General features: G+C 47.6%; 2 protein-coding genes across 2 annotated transcripts; both read left to right on the top strand.

The window, feature by feature from the left end:
* The first annotated feature begins 283 nt into the window (after positions 1 to 283).
* On the top strand, positions 284 to 7,163 carry josd1 (Josephin domain containing 1). Its single transcript, XM_048991864.1, has 5 exons — positions 284 to 505; positions 1,328 to 2,096; positions 2,801 to 2,929; positions 3,335 to 3,529; positions 5,042 to 7,163. Exons 2-5 carry the CDS (start codon positions 1,825 to 1,827, stop codon positions 5,142 to 5,144), a joined length of 699 nt encoding a protein of 232 aa, XP_048847821.1. The 5' UTR covers positions 284 to 505; positions 1,328 to 1,824; the 3' UTR covers positions 5,145 to 7,163.
* A 214-nt stretch (positions 7,164 to 7,377) lies between these two features.
* Positions 7,378 to 15,170, top strand: LOC125718437 (chromobox protein homolog 8-like). The gene is made up of 7 exons (XM_048992290.1): positions 7,378 to 7,755; positions 9,799 to 9,842; positions 9,941 to 10,006; positions 10,095 to 10,161; positions 10,321 to 10,497; positions 10,547 to 10,622; positions 10,706 to 15,170. The coding sequence occupies exons 1-7, from the start codon at positions 7,687 to 7,689 to the stop codon at positions 11,413 to 11,415; spliced, it is 1,209 nt and encodes a 402-aa protein (XP_048848247.1). The 5' UTR covers positions 7,378 to 7,686; the 3' UTR covers positions 11,416 to 15,170.
* Positions 15,171 to 15,542: the final 372 nt, after the last annotated feature.

The following is a 15,542-nucleotide window of genomic DNA, read 5'->3' as shown; positions in this document are numbered from 1 at the left end:
GCACCTGGAGAATATATTCCTGATGCGTGGTAATTAAGACCAGACAGACATTGCAGTGTTTTCAGGCAATAAATACCCGTCTCCTGTATTTCCAAACTTATGTGGTAATAGGTCGCAACCGTCAACGGAACAACGATCCTGTAGACATACAGCGGCAGCTGATGGCATCCTATGTTTCCACACACCCCAGTGACGGGAAGCATATGGACGCCATTCTTACCACAGCATGTCACAAAACAGGCGTCTATAATTAGAATTTTAAAATGATCATACGTCTACTTAATTTTAGGATCCAAACTAGCTCCTAAACCGCCTCCCCCCTCCAAGCGGAGGAACTGCGCGTAGCTGTCGCGCAGCTGCGAGCCCCCGCAAGGGACGGAGTCGAACGCGCAGGCAGTGACGTCGTGCGCATGCCCGTGTCGGGGACGGCCAGCTGCCAGTGGGAGCGGAGAGGGAGAAAAGGAGTAAAAGCGGCCGAAAAGCAAAAGCGAAATGCGGGGTAAAGGTAAGCAGGCTTCGTGGATCTGGCTGAAGCGAGATCGGGGGGGAGGTGCTGTGCAGGATGGCGAGGGGCGACGTGTTGACACCGCGTATCTTTCTTTATTTTGAACAAATTACTACTAACTAGCAATCGGGATCTGCTTGTTGTTTATTGGGGTAGTTGCTGGCGTTTGTTTGTTTTGCTTTTTTGTCAATTGTAGGATTAAACCAGCGTCATTCACGCAAACGCCTAGTTGCAATAAGTTGAAGTCGCCAGCTATCTCCGCCAAGGCGCCGATCGCGTATTGTTTACTCTGCTTATACTAACACCTATCTTGACACACTTAGCAGGTACGGTGCTGACATTACGGCAGAGTATCACGGTGAAAGTGTCCTGAGTCCGGGTTACCTGGAGTCGCCAGTTTAGGGAGAATTACGTATTATGGACGGTTGTAAATTACCGACTGCTCTGCATTTTTCTGCGCTGGCATCATGATCGGAGTAGCAGTGCGTGCGGTCAGCACTCCCTGCAGAATGAGGAAGCACAGGCAGAAGTGTGTAGGGATTAGCATTTCTGTAATTCCCCACATTGCACAGTCCAGAAGTGTGATTCAGACTCCTGTGTAAATGGAGGCAATTCCTAAAAAGTGGTTAAGGTTCGCACACAACGTGTCTGCTCCCCGTGTGCGGGCCAGGGTCTCGGAGGCCAGGTAGGGATCTTTGTAGAGTGTTGCCAGTTGCTTTTTGGTCACAGGACCGAGACTTTTCCTGCACGTGCTCAGAGTCCCTGTTAGTGACCTGTGACTCAGTGTTCATGTGTTGCCTTACTTGATGTTTCCCCATACAGTGATGCTGCAGGGCCTTCTGACTTGAAGAGGAGAGTGAGGGTTACCATTCCTGCCCAGACCTCTTTAAACCCTAAGGATCCACCTTTTGACCCCCCACCCCTTTCCCAAACACTGGAACTAGCATTTCCTCTATTGAAAATGGAGAGGACTTCTGGATCTTGATGTGGGTGAGGCAGGTGCAGCATTAGAAGCTCAGGTGGGATGATGGCAAGCCAAGGAAACGGATGTGGTTTTTTTTTACCCTTATTTTTTTCCTGTAGTATTTTCCCTTTGTGTTACTAGAGGGTTTAACTCCTGTTTTTAGTTAAACGGAAGGAGTAGTACTTTTTTTTTTCTTGGCCTTGAGAATAAAAAATGCTGATCTGCCCCCTAAGGCCGGCATAGTGGACAGCTTTACCTCTGCTCCCTGCTAACACTCTCCCCGCCCGCCGCGCCCCCCCCCCAGGCTCTGAATGGTTGCCTTTGAGATTGCTGCCGTGACCCAGAGGGGTCAGTGATGGGGAGCACCTCAGGAAGGGGGGGTGGGGGTCTACGGGGGCTCAGGTGTATGCCATGGAAGGTGAGCAGGCGGAAACAGGGTGGAGCTGGGGGTGGGTTGACTGACAGGGAGGTAGAGACTGTTTCACAACACTCCCTGACCACGCCCCCGGCTCCGCCCATTTACCATGAGAAACAGCGGAGGGAGCTGTGCGCTCTGCATGCACTCAATAACGTCTTCCAGGACGGTGGGGCCTTCAGCAAGGACACTCTGCAAGACATCTTCCAGAGGTAAGTGTGAGAGGGGCTTTTAGTGTGGAATGTCCCAAACGAGCTTGATGGGCACAATGGCCTCCTCTCATTTTGTAAATGTCTTTAACTCGTGAGCCCAAACCTAAGCCCTATGGTGTGGGGGGGGCAACCTGATTGTAGCCTCCATATCAACCTGATTGTAGCCTGCATATCACCTTTGCAGCCTTGCAATCATATGGCGCTGGCCCCCAGCACGTGCGTTTTTAGCTGGTTTCAACATCTCTGAGTTGACTTGTCTGTACTGTGGCCTCCTTCCCCTCAGTGGACCTCCCACAGTGCCCCCCCCCCCCCCCCCCCCCCCAGACTCACTGCAGCCCGTAGCGGATAAGCGGTTGTGGGAGAACAGTCACTCTGATTAGTAACTGAGACAGAAACGGTCCTTCATGTTAGTGACACAGTGACTAGTCCCCCCCCCCCCATGCATGTCAGCTGCTGCTACAAAGGGCCTTTGTCCATTCTTGTGTACCAGTGTTGGTAGGAGAGTGTGGGGGTGTCCTACATGACAGCCAGTTTGTATTTTATATGAATCATGGTAAGTTTGAACCAAGGACTGCATGTCAGGTTAATGTGTCAGGCTCAAGGTTCACTGTACAATACAGTTTTTTTTTTTGTTGTTTTTTTTTTGGGGGTGGGGGTGATTTGCTTTTGTTGGCTGATGGCTGGCGCATTGGCCCCTCCACCAGGCTCTCTCCCAGCACCCTGGTGACCCCCCACAAGAAGAACATGCTTGGCAATGGCAACTACGACGTCAACGTCATCATGGCGGCCCTACAGACACGTGGTTTTGAGGCTGTCTGGTGGGACAAGCGCAGGTGACCGGCGTGACACCGCCTCTGCCGTGTGACACTTCACCACCGAAAGGCACCTGCAAGTGTGGGATTCTCGCACCCCCCCCCCTTCCCACCCCCCCACCCATACTCACGCAAAGGCTTATAGCAAATGTGTCTTTACAGCGTGTTCTGTCAGATAGCATGAAACTCGGCAAGTTAGCATGTGGCATGTTTTGCCCGTGACAACACACATGGGGTCATTAGTGTCTTTTAAATCCTTCCAGTCCTTGGATGAGATGCATCGCAAGAGAATAAACACATTTGGATAACTTGGGGCTGTAAATATTTAACCGACGTTTTCCCACTGTTGTTAGAGGGGTGCGATTTTTGAAAGGCATTAACACTGAGGTTTGTCGTCGTGGTCACCTGCTGTGTGTGTCGCTTCAGGGATGTGTGCAGCATTGCCCTGGAGAACGTGACCGGCTTCATCCTGAACGTTCCCTCCAACCTACACTGGGGGCCTCTCCGGCTCCCCCTCAAACGCCAGCACTGGATTGGCGTGCGGGAGGTGGGTGGGGTCTACTACAACCTGGACTCCAAGCTACGCTGCCCTGACCCCATCGGCTCCCCCGAAGAGCTCAGGTACCACCTCCGACCTTAACGGAACAGATCCTCATCATCTGATGGCCGTCATGCAGAGTGACTTGCAGATTTTGCCTATTTGTACAGCTGCATGTTTTTCTGTTGGAAACCAGGTTAAGGGACTACATTGAGGCATGCCCCCCCCCTCCCCCCGCCCTGCACCCCCCGGGACATAAACTAGAAAAATCATGAGCTTGTTTCGTTAATCACTCAGGAAGAGGAGGTTCAAGGGGACCGTTTAGTGATGCTAGTTTCAGTTTTGCTTTGGTTTGTCTGTTATTACTTGACTGGATAGTTTTTATTTTAGGGGGGGTAATTCGACATTCTGCCCCAGGGGTGCCCATATCCTGGGCTTCCTAGGATATGCTCCAGGCTTGGACACGGGGCTCTGGAAAAATGAGACATTGATTGGTCACATAAGATATGGGCTGGTCCTGTGTTTACTGGACACACATTCTTATGAACAGTGTTTATAAAACGTTGTTTAATTATTAGATGTGATGTTAATGAATAACCCCCATGAAGCTTTATAATTCTGGTTTATGAATTAACAAGCGTTACTAGGTGGTACATTCTCATTCTACCTGGGTGAACCTCAGATCGCTGGTCCACATCCAACTGTGATCTGGCTGGTAGGGTGTAGCAGCAGTTGAGATGCATATTGAGCAGTAAAATCATGTGACCTGTGATTGGCTGATATGAAGATGTTTATACTCTCTGCTGTGCACTTAGGTGGGAGGATAGGGGTTAGTTGTTAATGATTGCGACACCAGTAACCAAAAATGGAGGTCAACACCAGCAGACCAGGCCAATAGCCAGAAATCAGGAGGGGGATAGGGTTAGTTGCATATCAGGAGGGGGCAGAAATGCATTTTGAGGGGGGTTTAAACTTCTAATCTTTTTACATGGCTATGTTCCTGGGGCAGACTTTTTAAAGGATACTCTAGTTATGAATGATAGATCTACAACTAGAAATGCGAATGCAGTAATGGTGATCTGCTTTCTTATATAATTTTTTTAAGGAATGGGAGAATCTGATATATGAATGTATGGATGGGCATTGCTCTGTCTACATGTTCCTGGGGCCAAATCATTTGTTGTGGAAACCAACCTCTTTAGAAAAACATTAGTCTAATAATTCAAAGTGAAAACCTGTTTAATTCCAGGAGCGCCTGGTCTGCTGAGAAGGGACTGGGGTCTCATTTAGACCCCTGGTGTGAGAAGTGTGGACCTCCTGGATTGCTTTTGGATTTGTGAATAATGACGCCGGCTTAGGCTGAATTTTGAGGCATCCTTTAACAGCTGACCATGATTTAATTTCTCAAACTGTCTTCTCAGATCTGTTAAACTCTTTCTGCACTGGTTGCTGGGGGGGGGCATAGTTTTGATGCTCTGAATCTTAAGCCTTTATGTATGCCTCGCACAAACAAATCAGAGCTGAAACCAGGCTGGCTGTCCTCTCACTATACCCCCCTAAACCACCCCCCCCCCCCCCCCTCACTGGCCGGACAGGAAATTCTTACGACATCAGCTGCGAGGGAAGAACTGCGAACTCCTGTTGGTCGTACCCGAGGAGGTCGAGGCTCGCCAGACGTGGAGGACGGACACAAGCTGAGGGTCTCCGTGGTGACCGGTCAGTCAGCGCGTGGACTCTGAGGAGGTGGGGGTTGAGGGGCCGGCGGATGCACGTCGGTCAGACCCCCGCCCAAGACTGTTGGAGAGAAACCCTATGGATGAGTTTGGGGGTCCAGCACCTGAAACAAGGATCTTATGAACATTATTGGGTTTTTGGAAGCATACTGTATTTATTTTTATGATTTCATTTTTTTTCTCCTGCCATTGTTGGTCTTTTGAAAATGGGAATGCAGCAATGTCTCTTACGACTTCATGCTGTTTGCAGTTGTGTAGCTTATCTTCCTCCCACACATGCGTATATTCTCATTACTTTTTTTTTTAAATCTCCTTTTCCTTTCAGCCCCCCAGCCACGTCTCTTCTGTCCACCCATGTTCCCTGTCCAAAGCCGTGTGCTGTACCCGTGTGTCCGTGTGAGGCCTTCCCCTTGTATGTAATCGGCACGTTTGCTGCAGCTCCGGCATGTCTCCACGGAAACCAGCATGGAATCGCCGTTGCCAGGACGCGGGCTCCAAACTTCTGCAAACTGACAGCTTGTCTGTTGTCTTTGAAATGTATTCCAATTTAAAATGTGTTTTTTTTCTGCTTTTGAGGATCCGAGGGGGAAATCAGGTTCCTGAAGGGAAGTGACGACCTATAGCATTTATTTCTTGTTATTTAATTTTGACTGAACATGGCAGTATAGCAGGGGTCTCCAACTTCGACCTGGGGAACCCCAGCCCTGAACATTTTTGCGTTGCCCCTCATTTTGCACATCTGATTTAACTTCTCTGCTAATTACCACCCATTTCTTGAGTTGAACCAGGTGCGGTGGAACAGTGAGAGAACCAAGCTGTGCAGGGCTGGGGTTCTGCAGGACTGGAGTTGGAGACCCCTGTAGTACAGGGCTATGCTGGAGGTTTGCCACCCCCCACACTGCGCACCCCTGCCTGGGGTTGGCTTCTAATAACTGACCAATGACTGACCAGCACAGCGCTGTTAGTGGGTGGAGCCATTTCGCGGTTCTTCGGCTTCTGAGGCTGGGATGGCCACTCTTACCCAGCATGCCCTATGGGATACGCTCAGCCCCACCCCCCCAGGGGCCGCACACTCGCCTCTCCGCACAGTCTGGGAGTGGCCGTGATTGCGTTTGATAGTGACTGTAATTTAGCACACTCGGTGTGTTTTGATTGTGTGATGTGGAAAACACTATATCGTGATAACACCCCCCCCCCCTTTAATCTGGGGTCTTATGACGGAAATTAGGTTAATGTACTGTGGGACATGTGTCCAACCAAAGAGCTTTTGTATTTTGCGGGAGATTAAGCAGTAGATGGCTGGAAATACAGCAACACTACAAGGGAATATTTCCGGGGGCTGTAAAGCCAGTTCTGTATTGGTGGTAACGTACGACCGGAACCCCCCCCCCCCCCCCTTAATATGGCCTCTTTCCCAGGGACAAGATCAGGACCTGATGTGCAACTTGTATACAATGTTTTATTACAGTTTGCACATCACCACAGGTAACCATAAGATTGGACGGGTATGGTTAAAATGTGAAGTGGATGACGGATCAGGATGCAAAAGTACTGGGCAGTTTTTTAAGTGAGGACCAAAAGGAGCGTAGCCCTGATGACTGATGGGGAAAACCGGATGTCTCTGAAAGTTTTGTGGCTCAGAGTGGATGCTATTCTGAACAACGAGTGGTTGGGGAGAATCTGTATATATGGTGTAAAATTCACAATCAGGGACAGCCTTAACACCAGTAGTTATTTAACAGCATACTTTATTGGTTGCATGTAGTACATAAAAGTACGTAAGTAGAGATTTCTTTACCCACAAAACCATGGTGCATTGAAATGGGCTGAGCACGCGCTATTTAGTTTTTTTTTTTTTTTTTTTTTGGCTAAGACAATCCGTCCAGCCCATTTTCTGAGACTGTCCTCTTCTACTTGGAGTACAAAAGGTGTTTGTTATTGTTTTTCGCCAAAAAATAATAAAATTTAATGACAGAAAATTGTACAGCGTGTTGAAAGTGGTCGGACAAAATACGTATGGTTTCATTATGAAAGTCTTATGGTCCGAGTGTTCTTTAAATACATAGTTATCATATATGTGTGTGTATGTATATATATATATATATATATATATATATATATATATATATATATATATATATAATATTGTTTATAATATGTATACATGTATAAAAGTACGTGGATACAGAAGGATGCGCTACTTAGGAGCGCAGCAGCGCGGCGTTGCACGGCCACTCACTGCGTGCGCGAACTCGAGCGCTTTGGGGCGCGCTTCGCTAACAGGGACGAGCCGGTCGGGCTCGCTGCGTCGCAGCTCATAAAACTCAAGGAAACGTGTTTTTTTTAACCTCGGAAGGGGTTATTATCAGAGAGTACGGATAAGCTGGTACCATCAGCCAGACGCCTGATCGGGAACCGGCCGTGCATTTTCGGTTTTTTGGTGGAGGAAATCGGGGGAGTATCCAGCCAAGCTTGCTGCGCGCCTGACCTGAGATAGCAGATAAGTGATGGAACTGTCATCTATAGGCGATCAGGTGTTTGCTGTGGAGTCTATCACTAAGAAGAGGGTTAGAAAGGTAAGACGTAGGGGGATTAACTTCATCTTCATTCTAATGTGTTTAAGAAAGCACGCGTCCTCGTGTGGCACATTTAGGCATAGTTTCTGTATCGCTGTCTTAAGTAATGTAGGAAAATAACGCCATGTCGGTTGAGCTTTTTGGATGCAATGTTGCAAACTTAGCGATCGCGGAAACCTCTGCCTAACTTTGGATGTGACATGAGAGCATGTTTAAACACGAACAGGGGAGTGTCACTTAAAGTTGCATGGTCGGTGTGTGTCATTGTCACAGGCATGTCGTGAAAGCATCAGGGCGGTCATAGGGGCTGTGGGTGAAATCGGAGCTCTGGCTTTCTCCGCCTCCTCCGCAGGTTGCACGGCTGACTATGACTCATGTGCAGGAGCTACGCAGTTTAATATTCGTACTCATAGGAAACGGAGCGACTAAGTGGAGGAGGAGGGCTGGACGCAGCCTTAATATGAATCATTACGTCAATGTTATACGGTTCATGTACCACACGGCGCATTCGAATCGCTGGCTTGCATAACTACAAGGGTGATGTCGAGCAAACGGCTATCGGCTCCCCCTGTGCCAAGAATTAGTTACCAACGGCCCACAACCTAAAATATAAGCGCATCCTGGAATGGCAGAACGCTTAGGAAACGGCGATCATCCCTTTCCTGACGCTCCGTGTGATGATGACGTTTTCCAAGCATCCCTCACCTTCTCTTAGGGCACCCCTGGGTGGTAGTAGTAGTAGTAGTAGTAAATAATAATAACAAAAATAGATAATAATAATAATAGCATTTTCTTTCGAAAATTAGCTTTTGAAGTCGAAAATATTTATCATTAAACGTAAGTAATAAAGCAACAAGGTAATTTTAATTAACTTAAATTAATTTAGTTTCTGTGGGACTGCTAACATGAGGAAGTTTTCGCTGCTCCCAGGGAAAGTTTCCAGTATGTTCTTGGCCACCAGGGGTTAGTGGGTTACTGGTCATCAGTCGCTACCGAGAGTATGTAGGAACTCGTAACTGATCTAACGCAAGTCCATCTGAGAGCATCTCTAACGCCCACCCGGCAGGGTCGCCATAGTGGTTCTCTGTGTTCTTCGCGTTTTGAGGTCGGATGCTAGATATATCTTAGAAAAAATTGACAGCATACATGCATTTTATAACGGGTACTCAGCTGTTTTTCAGCTGTTTGTCATTCCCTCAACGACATGAACTCACGGTCCACTGCCCCGGGAAGGTCCTGGCTAGATTTAGCCGGTCGACGCATATTTCATCGGGGGGGGGGGGATTAATCGATGGCACGGTTCGGATTAAATTATTTTTCGATCCTAATACTTACCGTGGTTCGTCATTTGGGTTCCCCTCTTCTATAAGTTTTCTTTTGGGCTTAATGATCAAGTTTCCTCTCTTGTGCAGTACAAAAACCTTAACACTAACCTTGAAATCAATACACTGATCACATGATAAATTTACTACAACATGACGGTCCGCCGTAACCTCTAATTGACTTGTTTATCATAGTAGGAAGTTGCTATCTAGGTCACATGTGGCCTAATGGTTGAACTGTAGACAATTAGTTGCCGGTTATAGCTCCGGAGGAGGAGCTGCTGTGAAACTGAATTGAACACATGCAGGTGTGGTAGTAGCTGGCTGCGGATAAAAGCTTCAGATAAATAACTTCAGAACTGTAGGTAGAATACTCCCGGGACAGCCTTAACACCAGTAGATATTTAACTGCATACTTTATTGGTACGCTAAATCTGTACCCTTGTTTGTAAGAAATACCTTTTCCAGATCCTCTGGAATTTAGAGAATTTCTCGGATCAGACACGATGCACCGAGCAACACTTGAAAGTGCTATAATGCAACATGCTGCTGTATTTGGCTACCGTCCAACTTGATGCATATTTTTATCTCCAAACATTATTTTTGTATTATTTCACTATGCCCTGGATAAGAGCCTGTGTTGTATGAATAAATGTAAGCTGTAAAAAAAAAAAAAAAAAAAAAGTTTTAACACATTCCCTCTGGTCTCTTTCTGTTTCAGGGGAACGTGGAGTACTTGCTGAAATGGCAGGGATGGCCCTCGAAGTAAGTAGCAGAACGTTACATCTCTGTAATTAAACCCTCCAGCTGTTAGTAAGCAATGACCGGGATGCCCTCACACATGCCCCTGTCTGATCGTACAGGTACAGCACCTGGGAGCCTGAGGACCACATTCTTGACCCACATCTGGTTCTGGCTTACGAGGAAAAGTAGGTCACTGCAAGGGCTCTAATTTACGGTCATTTTCACACACACGCCCTCGAGGCTGTGTACTGATTTGCTCTCCCTCTATGCCAGGGAGGAGAAGGACAGGGCACTGGCTTATCGGAAACGAGGACTGAGACCCAGAAAACTCCTTGTGCAGGTACTGTGCTACCTTTTCTGTGGGGCTCAGATGGTCACCTTGCCTGGTCCATCAGGAAACGGTGGCCTGGCTGGTAGCCACACCCCCACCTCCCCCTCCCTGGGGATCTGCTGGTGTCCGTCAGCCGCTGTGGACCGTCCGCTTTTCCCTCTCCTGCAGAACATCTATTCCATGGATCTTCGGAGTGCTCACAGAGCCCCAGCGAAGGCCCCGCCCCGCCTGCGTCTGTCTCTCTCACGATCGCTGGGGGCTGAGCTGGAAGCCAGGGGACGGGACCGTGCTGCGGGGGGGGGGCAGCAGCCGGCAGAAGAAAAGGAGGCGCCTGTCTCAGAGCTCGTCCACTGAGCGGCCGGCCCGGGCGGCCGTGCGGGACTTTCCGAACCAGGACTGGCGAGCCGAGGACGAGAAGAAAGAGACAGTCGTGGATGGCAAGAAGGAGGCAGACAGTGTGTCCGTAAGCAGTAAGTATGTGCAGATCAGGCATGGCGTTTGCCAGATGGCTGGGGAACAGTTGATGCTCTGATCATGTCCCTTTCCCCTCCAGAGAACGACCTTCCAGACCCGGGGACGGAGGAACAGACTCCCCTAACTAGGCTAGTCCAGGAGGAGCTGACAGGCCAGGGGGTCGTCCATGAGCAGCCAGGGGGTCCCATTCCTGTCTCAGAGCTAAAGCAGGAGGCCACCACTCATGGGTCCCCAAGCGACTCCTCTGAGTCAGGGGATGTTACGGCAGGAGCCACAAAAGTCCAGGAGGCCAATGACCCAGATGACTCTGTGCGGGAGCAAGGGGCCAGGACCCCAACTCATGGGCTGGCAGAGGACGGGGACCTGGGGACCGAGTTGAGCGCTGCTGCTGACTCTCCCAGGACCAACGGCTGCGTTTTGGCGATGGGGCCTGGCGAGGCGGCCTTCAACGGGGCCCCTGTGTCTGACCCCACGGTGCCGACTCCCAGCGGTCAACCAGAGAGTTCCAAGCCCCCCGAGGAAACACAAAGCAGTGCTGTTTCCGGCACGCAGGAGAGCTGTATGAGCCCTACAGCGGAGCCAAAGGAGGCAACTACTAGTGACATCACGGGGGGAGCCGCTCCTGGGGCAGAGCAACAGGAGGGGGCACCGTCCGCGGGTGAGCCAGGGACAGTCATAGTTACTGACATCACCATCAACTCCCTGACCGTCACTTTCAAGGAAGCTTTGGCAGCGAAGGGCTTTTTCAGGGCATGGGGCTCGGAGCTGAAATGTGGGGGGGGGGAGTAGCTAACACAGCACCTGAGATGATGTCGCACAACCTGCCCGCTCTTTCCACACCAGAGTATAACTGCCCCCCTTCTGTTATCTGCGTTGCTGTGACTTTCGTCTGTTCATCCCTTCTGCTGTATGTTCTGTCATCATCTCTTCTGTTCTGCTTATAACCCCTGACGTCCCCCCCCCCCATTTCCATTTCCCTACATCCTGAACCCACAGACATGCCAGCTTGAACCAGACAGGGCTAAACATGGCGTATGTTACTGCATGGAAACCCCCATTTCATACTAGGGTCACATATCGTCTCTGTAATTTTCAGGCATGTTAAGCAGTAGACAGCAGGTCACTGGGTGGCCAGGAATACTGCAAGATGGCTGCCTTTAGAAATCAAATCCATTCTAAAGTTTGTTTTATTCAGTTTATTTAATTATGCTGCAGTTCAAACGAATGAAATACTGATACTTATATTTTTGCTTAATCAGCTTATAGACAAAAACACATACTCCTGACTTACATCATGTGTTGTGGGGAAAGATCCACTAATGGGAGAAATTTGTTTTTCCTAGGAGCAGGTTGACTTCTTGTGACTAACAGTGCGAATCTTCTGGCAAAAATAATTTAAGTTTCTGCAAATTGCAGTATTTATGGTTGACCACTGGAGGGCACTCTGACAAAGCTATTTGTTCTTTGCTTGAATTTACTCCCATTGTGGACCACGATGCTCCTTTACTGTGATTCTAGGGCATGTGGCATAGAAGCAGATCTATAATATATGTTTACGCTCATTATCATTTATGGAAAAGGATGTAGCGTCTGTCATAAGCTAGATGGCTTATTATTAGATGGTTGTAGTGGATTTCAGTGAAAACAGTTGCAAAATCCTGTAAAATGTTGAGTGATGTAAACATTTTATATATGTATGCATGTAGGAAGTTTGACAATGGCAAAGAATGAAATGAAATCTAAGTCACCAATACTGTATGCATTAATAACAGTGTGCTTCAAAGCGGTTTGAACAATTGACACGGTGACTTATATCAGATGCTCGTTTGCGAATTCCTTGTTTGTGTTTAAACCAAAAAACTGAAATGATAGTAAATTAAACATGTCGATTTGTTGCTGAATTTTGGAGTCTGATGTTACAGAGGTGATGAAAGAAATAGTAATTATTTTGGTATTTTTTGTTATCTAAATTTCCAGCAAAGAAAACATCTAAATGTAAATGACATATTTTTGTAGATGAACTGTGTATTTGTTAGTAGGTGGTTACTTAACCTGTCCTTGTATAATGAGAGATTTGCATGTGCAAAATAACTGTTTCAGTGCTTGTGTTTGTTGTACATTAGTGTAAACTAAATACATACATCCATATATATTATATATGTGTGTGTATGTGTATATACTGTATAAGGAAATTTATAACTTATCAGGCACTTTTATTAAATGCACTGAGCAAAGGAAATATAAAGTTATGTTTCAGTGGTTAACACTTTTCTGAAGTACAATCTCAGCATGTGTTCTGTGCAGTGTTAATGTGTGCAAGCATTTTCACCACTAGCAGGGACCGTGTATGCGATTTTGGGGAATTATAGTACTATATGATATGATTATGATCCCTGTGTTTCCATGTTAAAAATGGACATACATCGTTTGCTGTTCGCTGACCATATACAGGTGTTTCACAACAGGTGTGCTGAGTTTTGTCCTTATTTTTTCAAGGAGTGTGGTGTAGTGAAAACCGTTGAAAGTATAGGCTACCTTAAGGACGGATGCAGTCACCTACAGGTAAGGTCTAGGCATCAGACCTAGGAGTCCCTTACCAGATGCTGTGTTTTTTGACCTTACATGTAACCATGAGAGTGAATATTGAAGTCGGTCTGCCTGCGAGAGGCTCCTTCCGCCCCTTGCCTCCTGCAGTCTGAAAACGTCCACCAGATGGACTCCAAATCACCCTAATATGTGATTGATGCATTCACATTACGGGAAAATAAATCGACATTTTTATCGACACATACACCATTCACACACAAACACCATACACACTATTACCTAGGGATAATTCGCCTTAGCATGTTTTTGGACTGTGGGGGGGGGGAAACCAGAGAACCTGGAGGAGACCCCTTGAAGACATGGGGAAAATATGTAAGTGTAAAAAACTGTTTTTGCCTGTCCTGTGGTGCAGGGGCGTAGCTATGGGTGGGCTCCAGCATTGAGGAAGGACCAGCAGTGAACCACAGTGGAGGCGTCACCCACCATATGATGCCCCTTGCTACCACTCTGAGAAGGTCGGGCATTTTGCTCGAGATTGCCCAGCCCCGTCCCTCGCCATGAGGAAGTCGTAGCCTTCACCGACCCCAAGCAAGCCGTCTCCCCTTCGCCATCAAGTTGGCTGGCAGTGTCACAATCGTGGACTGTATGTGGACTGCTTTATGTAGAGAACCCACCGCTAATCCCTGATGGGTACGGGGTCTACCATCACCCTCATTCGCCTGAGTCCCCTTCCAAAAACAAACCAGCTGGCCTCACCATGGCGACAGGAATTCAGCGGCAGAGCAGCATGGGCTTGACTGCTGAGCAGTGACACTGGTTGAGGACTTTGCTGGATGAGCATTTGGACGTCTTTGCTGCTCAGGATGACAAGTGCCACCCCGCTACGCTCATCTAGCACCTTTTTGATACTTGAGATTCCCAGCCTATACAACTGTGACCTTATAAGCTGGCGTTCATGGACTGTCAAGCAGCGGAGCAGAAAGTTTGTGATATGGCAGCAGCAGGTGTCAGCCAACCTTTGGACAGTCCATGGGCTGTGTGCTGGTAGTCCTGGTCTGGAAGAAGGATGGGTCAGTGCACTTTTGTGTGGAATTCCACCGTCTGTGACTCATACCCCCTGCCATGGATTGACGACGCACTGGATGACATTGCTGGGTTAACATGGTTTATCTCCTAAGACCTTCAAAGGGGCTACTGGCTGGTCCAACCAATAGAGTCTGACTGCAGATCCGCTGTGAGGGACATCCACTGACAGATAGGAAGTGCACTGTGTGACCAGAAATGATGTTACTGTAGATCCGCTGTGAGGCACATCCACTGACAGATAGGAAGTGCACTGTGTGACCAGAAATGATGTTACTGTGGATCCGCTGTGAGGCACATCCACTGACAGATAGGAAGTGCACTATGTGACCAGAAATGATGTTACTGTGGATCCGCTGTGAGGCACATCCACTGACAGACTGGAAGACTGCTGGTGCACCGCAAAACAATACTTTCAAGAATATTTTCAAAACTTTCAAGATGGCAGCGCACAAGTGTGCCGCGGCTCTTAGCTCTCCTGTTTGGTGTCTTGGTTTCCTAGTTTTGTTGTGTATTTAGTATATTGACAATAACGCTTCGATTATGTTCTGTTCACATAGAATGTTTAATGCATAGCACTGCTGTGGGTGGTTGCCCCTCACAGCCAGCTTGCTGTCACCTACAGCAATAAAGTTGGGGGAAGCAAAAAGAGAATTGCCCACAGGCATCAACAAAGTATCTAGTATTAATAGTTCTCCATGACGTTTGCTGTATTTCGAAGTAGAACGGTTTTTGTTCCCTATGTTTAGAAGTGTGGGAATAACTTTTGTTTGCTATTGTTTTGCTGATACAAAACACAATTTGTGTTTAGGTTGTTACTGCTTTCAGTTAATAGTTTAATTTACAATCATGTGCAGATTGCTGAATTGTATTCAGTTAATCATTCAAAAGACAATAAATATTGGTTCATGCTATGCGTAAAAAGTGAATAATTGGACAGACACTGTATTAGAGAACTTGGGTGTTAAGTCAATGTGGAAGACTCTATGTGTGTGTGTGTGTGTGTGTTTGTGTGTGTGTCTGTGTGTGCGAGTGGGTATACCTACCCTTATAGGGACACGATGTCCCCATAACATGATAAATATCCGGTTTCCTGGTCCCCATAAGGGAAAACTTTATTCTATAAAAATCAGTGACTGCTATGAAAAACCTAAAAATGCAAAAACTCTTGTATTCGGGTTGGTTACTTATGGTTATTGTTAGCATAGAAGTGAATGAGCGGGCCCCATAAGAATAGGTATACCCTACATGTGTAAGCTGGTGTGTGTGTGTGTGTGCATGTGACA

The sequence above is a fragment of the Brienomyrus brachyistius genome, chromosome 22 (genome assembly GCF_023856365.1).
Source record: "Brienomyrus brachyistius isolate T26 chromosome 22, BBRACH_0.4, whole genome shotgun sequence".
Taxonomy (NCBI): domain Eukaryota; kingdom Metazoa; phylum Chordata; class Actinopteri; order Osteoglossiformes; family Mormyridae; genus Brienomyrus; species Brienomyrus brachyistius.
This window is presented reverse-complemented; position numbering and strand designations above follow the sequence as displayed.

What these genes read in the sequence shown, in the direction of transcription:
- josd1 (XM_048991864.1), top strand. Translation starts at nt 1,825, where the DNA reads ATGGGGAGCACCTCAGGAAGGGGGGGTGGGGGTCTACGGGGGCTCAGG. An exon ending in CTGCAAGACATCTTCCAGAG is followed by an intron (nt 2,097 to 2,800) that starts GTAAGTGTGAGA and finishes CCCCTCCACCAG; the next exon opens with GCTCTCTCCCAGCACCCTGG. An exon ending in GGCTCCCCCGAAGAGCTCAG is followed by an intron (nt 3,530 to 5,041) that starts GTACCACCTCCG and finishes CTGGCCGGACAG; the next exon opens with GAAATTCTTACGACATCAGC.
- LOC125718437 (XM_048992290.1), top strand. Translation starts at nt 7,687, where the DNA reads ATGGAACTGTCATCTATAGGCGATCAGGTGTTTGCTGTGGAGTCTATC. An exon ending in TGGCAGGGATGGCCCTCGAA is followed by an intron (nt 9,843 to 9,940) that starts GTAAGTAGCAGA and finishes CTGATCGTACAG; the next exon opens with GTACAGCACCTGGGAGCCTG. An exon ending in AGACAGTGTGTCCGTAAGCA is followed by an intron (nt 10,623 to 10,705) that starts GTAAGTATGTGC and finishes TTTCCCCTCCAG; the next exon opens with AGAACGACCTTCCAGACCCG.